We start from the raw sequence: 6,824 nt of genomic DNA, 5'->3' as shown, positions 1-6,824 counted from the left end.
AATAATAATAATAATAACAAGCAAGGAAAGCAAAATGGAATGTATTACAATAAAAGATACAATTAGTGGAGATATGTATTATCTAAACTTATCATCAGAAGAAAAACAACGTTTCATAATAGGTCAGTTTATTTTATTAAATATGTTTTTATATGTTCTCTCTTTTATTTCTAAATATCTCTGTATTGAAAATTGTATTGTATTGATTACATAAAGTACTATATATAGTACTTATAATATATTCTTATAAGAAGATAAAAGTAAAAGTGAAAACTAATAAATGAGAATAAAATGTCTTTATGTTTAAAATAAAATACAAATATTATGTTTCCAGACAACGAATTCGCAAAGCAAAAACTGCAAGAAGTTAAAGATTTTGCACTTGCAAAGAAAATGGAAAATGATATAAATTTAAATGGAAAAGAAAATCTTGTATCAATAGAAGATGATAATTCATCTTGCACAGAAAATGAGGATTTAACAGTTTGTAAGCCACTCACTGAAAAACAAGATCTCAATATATTCAAATGGTCTCATGAAGCCATTCTTCTATTAATAGAAGAGTATAGAAGTCGAGTAGATGACTTTACTTCTGGTCGAGTTTCACAAAAAAAAATTTGGGAGGCAATTAGTCTAGTATTAAGAAATAAAGGTTATGATGTCACAAGTCCTCAATGTATGTCCAAATTTAACGGTTTGAAAAAGACTTACAAGTCGGTAAAAGACCACAACAGCAAATCTGGAAATGGAACAAAAAGCTGGCCTTATTATGACTTAATTGACGGATTAATTGGAGCTAAACCATTTATAAGTCCTGTGGCTACAGTTTCATCAACAGGAAAGCGACATGTATCAGAAAGCTCCATCGATTCCAGTGATGATCCAGATGGTCCCCCAAAAAAATCGCCTAAATTTTCCAATAAGGATATTTTGCTGGAGATGCAGAAATCAAGAAATACAGCAGAACAGAACCGAGAAAGACGTCACAAAGAAAAAATAGAACAAAAGCAAAAATGTTTAGATCTTTTTGAAAAACTGATAGAAATGTTACAACAAGAAAAGTGAGTACTATTACTGATTTGACCAAAGATATAAAAAAATTTAATAGAATATAAAAATAAAATATAAAATATTGATGGTATTTTTATACGTACAAATAGACTGTTTACTTAATAGTTGTTGTTCCATCATATAATTTATTTTGTAATAAATTATATGATTGTAATAAATTATGTGATTGGTTTTTTGTATGTGATAATGTTAAGATTCTACTAAAGATAACATTGTGTTAATATTTCGTTGTTTTAATACATAGTTTATTTTTTATAAAGTGTATCAATCAATATTTATTTATTGGTATGCCTTGAAACAAAATACACATTTAAAACACTGTTTAAAGAATATGTAAGAGATTGAGACTGATAATATAAGTGTTATCTTTGAATATAAGTTTAATATAAGTGTTATCTTTGAATATGAGTTAATGGTTCTTATAATATAATTATTTTTGTTTGTAATAAGTTTCTTGTTTCTAAAAGTTATTTAAGTATTTAATATTTTTATTTACTCAACCAGAAGTAAAGTCATCTGCTCGACTACATTGTGAATATTTTTTTAATTCATATATAAGATAAATAAATTTGTTTTAAGTAAAGTGTTTATTGAAAGCTGTTACTTGTGAAAGAAATAAAGAATACAAACATATGTTGAATTGAGTTTGAAATTTATTGTCCTCTTTTTTATATAAAACACAAATAATGTTATATAATTCGCATTGGTAATTGTTCACAAATATAATCTCTTTTTATTACACCACGTCGATTTGCTGCTGCGAGTTCAGCACGAGTAGGATTTCGTTGTACCTCGGAATCTGTTTCAATTACAATGTCATAATCAATATGTAAGAAATCATCACCTCTTATAATACATATATTATGTAAAATGCAACAAGCTAATATAAAATCAGGTATGAGATCTATTCGCTCCATATCAAGTAACGTTAGCAGACTTCGAAATCTTTTTTTTAGTAGTCCGAATGATCTTTCTATTGTTACTCGAGCTGATGCAAGGCAGAAATTAAAATTCTTCTGTCTGTTAGATAAATGGCCATTATCACGATATGGAATAAGAAGACGTTCATGAATAGTATAAGNTCCATCGCCAATTAAATGTGAATCATGTGGAAATTTTGTCGGATCGTCGAGATAATCGTAAACTTCTGAGAGCCGAAATACTCTGCTGTCATGAACTGAACCAACGTTTCCTATATAACAATGAGTAAAACGACATTGGTGGTCGCACACTGCCTAAAAACAAAAATTACAAATGAAAAGAACTGTTATTAAATATATTTTAGCATAAACAAAGTAGTAACAACAGAAAAAAACTGAAGAAGCATATTATACATTTACTCATGTAATTAATAATAAAATACCTGTAAGTGAATTGAATAGCGGCCTTTACGATTTACGTAACATTTTGGATCCAGATGTGGAGCACGAATGTTGATATGTGTTCCATCTATTACTCCAATAATATTAGGAAAACCACTTGTTTGCAAAAATCCATTTGATATTTCAATTGCTTTTTCTTCATTAGGCCATTTAATAAAAACTGGAGCAAAATTAATTAAAGCCTTCACAACTCTCCTCACAGATTTCAAAGCAGTGGCACGTCCAACATTAAATTTTTCACAAATCGACCTACAAATACAATTTTATTACAATAATGTATGATGTATGTCAAATGTTATGTTATAACTATTATATTAAATATACAACCTGTATGAATCAGGCGTTGACATTTTCCAAATAGCTATTAAAAGTTGCTTTTCGGGCGATATTGTTTGACATCCAGGCTTTTTTCTTGTTAGTGTGTTCTTTAAAAGCTCAAAGATATAGTTAAATGTCGAACGCTGCATTCTACAATTATACACTTATGATCAGAAATCTGTCAAAGCTATTTCATATATTCTGTCATCTATATTTTATTTGCTGTGTCCCATATTCACTGTCAGTATTCAAAATCGATTTTCATGTTTGTATGCTATAGATTTGCAGTTGACAGTGAATTCAACAATACAGCCATTGTTTAAAATACCATTCTTTAACTAGTATGTAGCTCGAATACACTTATCAATTACACAAAAATCACATAAATCATGCATTTCACGTATTACACATATAGAAGTAAAGAACTTACCGAAAATGAGATTTAAACTGCGCATTGTTATATTGTGGTAAAATAACCTCTACATAGTTTAAAAGTCGTGGAACTAATTCTTTTTTTTCTTGCATATATAGTAAATTTATTACTTCCACGTCATCCTCACTTTCTTCAGACGAAGACGATGAGAATATCATATCACACAATTCCTGTACCGAAACTGTTAATAATTGCACCGCCATATTTAGCTTTCGCTTCGTTTAAATGGGGCGTTCGTCTTGATGCTAACGTTTTTGCGCTACAGTCAAGACGAACGACCGAAAGCGCTGCATGTAAGCAATAGTGCTATAAGCGAAAAAGCGTGCAAGACGAACGCACCCATAATCTGTCTGGGGTCCTCGTCACCCGCTTCACCTATTACTATCGCCATTGATTCAGAGTGAAGCGCTCGATAAGTGTTTTTTTTTTAATTGTCTACAAACGTTTTTAGCCTGTTCAAGTGCACATTCTGTGCGCGCCTCTTGGCTTTAATTGTATACGTCACATCAGTTACTTTTGCAACTACTTCGTACGGTCCTATCCATTTAGATTCTAACTTCTTAGATTGGCCTCTGCGTAACGTTTCATCATACATTAACACTTTATCACCGATCTTGAATGCAACTGCTTTTGCACCCTTGTCAAAATACTGCTTGGCCTTTTCCTTTTCTTTTTTGAGATTTTCTCTTGCCACGCGATTCGCGGCGCGTAATCTTTCCTTTTATTCTTGTACATAATTTTCTAAGTTATATTGAGTCGAAGACGGCTTAGCCAACGCCGTCGGTAACTTCGCCTGCCTTCCATACACTAGCTCAAACGGCGTGTACCCCGTNGCCGTGTGCGGCGTGGTATTATACGCAAACATTGCGTATGGCACCCACTCGTCCCAATCCGTTTGGTCTTCATTTACAAAGTGGCGGATATACTCCGTTAATGTTCTATGAGAACGCTCCAGCGCCCCGTTGCTTTCAGGGTGATACGCAGTCGTTTGCACTTTACTTATTTTCAGTAATTTACATACGTTTCTAAATAGCTCACTAACAAAATTCGTACCCCTATCAGTTAACACAGTTCCCGGAATCCCGTGTTTGCATATTATTTTCGTAACGAATTCTTTTGCTACGGTCGCGGCTTCTTGATTCGGTATCGGCACCGCTTTACTAAATTTCGTAAGACTATCTTGGAACGTAAGCAAGTATTTATTTCTGTAACTTGATATCGGTAACGGCCCGACAATATCCAAAGCACACTTCTCGAACGGCTCCCGTGGTGTATCTGTAATTACTAGAGGTGATTTTATTCTCCGGGAAAGTTCATACTTCTGGCATGATTCACACTTTGCAACGTACGTTTCTACATCTTTTACCAAACCTGGCCAATTATAATTTTGACGGATTCTTTTTACCGTCCGCGCTACTCCCTGGTGAGCGCCTACCGATGTGTCATGATATTCATACAGTATTTGTCTTTGTTCCTCCTCCGTGAGCTCACATGTCTCACTTACTTCGTTTTCTTCTGTCTCTTTCATTACCTTGTTCGCCTCGCACGCGTTTGCTTCCGGCGCGGGACTCCGGCTCAGTGCATCCGCGTTGGTGTTAGATTTCCCTTTCTTATACACTATCTCGTAATCGTATTCCTCCAACTTGAGACGCCAGCGCACGAGCCGCGATCCGGGATCTTTCACATTAAATAACCACACCAATGCTCTATGGTCTGTCACAATTTTAAACTTTTTTCCATATAAATACGGCCTGAAATGTTTCACGGCCCAAACGATAGCGAGCAACTCTTTCTCGATAGTGTTGTAGTTGCGCTCTGCCTTATTTAACACTCGGCTAGCATACGCTATCGGCTTGTCGGGACCTATTTTCCCTTGTGATAATACTGCACCGAGAGCGTAACTCGACGCGTCTGTCGTGACAATAAACTCTCGATTAAAATCCGGATACGCAAGTAACGGTGCGTTACTCAACTTTTCTTTCAAGGTTTCGAACGCGCAATGCTGTTCCTGACCCCAGCTAAACGCGATTCCCTTGCGCAACAGCTGTGTCAACGGCCTTGCAATTCTTGAAAACTGATCAATGAACTTGCGATAGTAACCTGCTAGTCCGATAAACGCTTGGATATCTTTTACTTTTTCCGGCACAGGGAACTTTGTTACGGCATTCACCTTCGTTAAATCTGGCAAAATTCCTTTTTCAGTAATCACGTGTCCTAAATATGTCACCTCCTTTCGAAAGAACTCACACTTATCTGGTTGAACTTGAGATTATACTCTTGCAGTCTATCAAATACATCTCTTATTCGTCTTCCGTGTTCTTCTAGGCTGGCCCCGTGTATAACTATGTCATCTAGGTAGACAAAGCACTTTATTCCTTGCAGCTCCATCAAGACTGCATTCATCAATCTTTGAAATGTTGCCGGCGCATTCTTCAGCCCAAAAGGCATCCTGTTATATTCATAATGCCCGTATGTGTTGAAAACGCCGTCTTTGACTTATCTTTTTCTTCCATTGGTATCTGATGATACCCAGAAGCCAGATCAAGGGTTGAAAAGTACTTGGCATTCCCTAACTGATCGAGAATATCAGTTATACTCGGCAACGGAAATGAATCTCCGATCGTGACATCATTCAGCCGTCTAAAATCTACAACGACTCTCAACTTCCTGACGCCCGACGCGTCCATTTTCTTTGGCACGACTAAGAGTGGTGCGTTCCATTCGCTCTTACTATTTCTTATTATTTTATTTGTAACATTTCTTTGATCTGCCGATCAACTTTCTGTTTATTCTTCTCTGGCAAACGATACGGCTTAACGCTGATTGGTGCGGTGTCGCTTTTTACCCGTATCCTGTGTGTCACTGCGTTAGCTTTAGTCAATGGTTCTCCTGCCAAATAAAATATATCGCTGTACGCTTCGCAAATCTCCAACAAGACTTGCTTTTTTTTCGTATTTAGTTGCTGCATGCGTAGCGCTTCTTTTATTTTTTCACTTCGCGCCTTTCCTTCCGTTGCGACGCTTACGCTTAAAACTTCGTTTTTTTCTTCCCCGTCTTTGCTTAGTTCTCCTACTTTTACTCGTGGTGTACTTATTTCCACTCTTTCTTCTGTAGTGTTTACTATACTTACTGGGCACAAATATTTCTCCGGCTGTACTAGACAACATCCTATAAATACTCCAGGCCGTGTTTCCTCTGCTTCTATTATGCCGACCTGATTGCTATCCGTGATTGCCTGTACTATGGTTTCGCTTCTTGGTTGTAACACTACGCTTTGATACGGACGTAGTGTCATCGAATCTTTACCTACCTCAAGCCGTCCTTTCTTGTAGTTATCTACGGCATTATATTTCCTAATTAAATCACTTCCAAGTATTCCTTGGTACTTAATTGGAAAGTTGTTTCTTACCACATATATTGCATGTTTTATTCTTCTGTTTCTCAATTGTATATGTGCCGTGATTCTTCCAATTACGCAAGTTTTATGCCCGGTAACTCCGGTTATCTCCAGCTTGGTTTTATCTGCCGGTGTTTTGCTTTTCAGATATTTTAGCTTTATCAATGAGACTGTTGCCCCTGTATCATAGAACATTTCCACCTGGCCTCCTTTTGCCTCTCTT

The 6,824-nt window shown here is 35.8% G+C and overlaps 2 protein-coding genes across 2 annotated transcripts; one reads left to right on the top strand and one right to left on the bottom strand.

The window, feature by feature from the left end:
- The first annotated feature begins 7 nt into the window (after positions 1 to 7).
- LOC109862542 lies at positions 8 to 1,286 on the top strand. Its single transcript, XM_020442608.1, has 2 exons — positions 8 to 122; positions 335 to 1,286. Exons 1-2 carry the CDS (start codon positions 35 to 37, stop codon positions 1,063 to 1,065), a joined length of 819 nt encoding a protein of 272 aa, XP_020298197.1. The 5' UTR covers positions 8 to 34; the 3' UTR covers positions 1,066 to 1,286.
- A 521-nt stretch (positions 1,287 to 1,807) lies between these two features.
- Positions 1,808 to 3,527, bottom strand: LOC109862543 (putative nuclease HARBI1). Its single transcript, XM_020442610.1, has 5 exons — positions 3,202 to 3,527; positions 2,781 to 2,921; positions 2,435 to 2,702; positions 2,055 to 2,306; positions 1,808 to 1,870 (listed from the first exon to the last, which is right to left on the bottom strand). The coding sequence occupies exons 1-5, from the start codon at positions 3,405 to 3,407 to the stop codon at positions 1,808 to 1,810; spliced, it is 930 nt and encodes a 309-aa protein (XP_020298199.1). The 5' UTR covers positions 3,408 to 3,527.
- Between the last annotated feature and the right edge of the window lie 3,297 nt (positions 3,528 to 6,824).

The sequence above is a fragment of the Pseudomyrmex gracilis genome, unplaced genomic scaffold, assembly GCF_002006095.1.
Source record: "Pseudomyrmex gracilis isolate BER0280 unplaced genomic scaffold, ASM200609v1 scaffold_1947, whole genome shotgun sequence".
Taxonomy (NCBI): domain Eukaryota; kingdom Metazoa; phylum Arthropoda; class Insecta; order Hymenoptera; family Formicidae; genus Pseudomyrmex; species Pseudomyrmex gracilis.
Note: the sequence above shows the minus strand (reverse complement) of the source record. Positions and strands in the feature narration are given on the sequence as shown.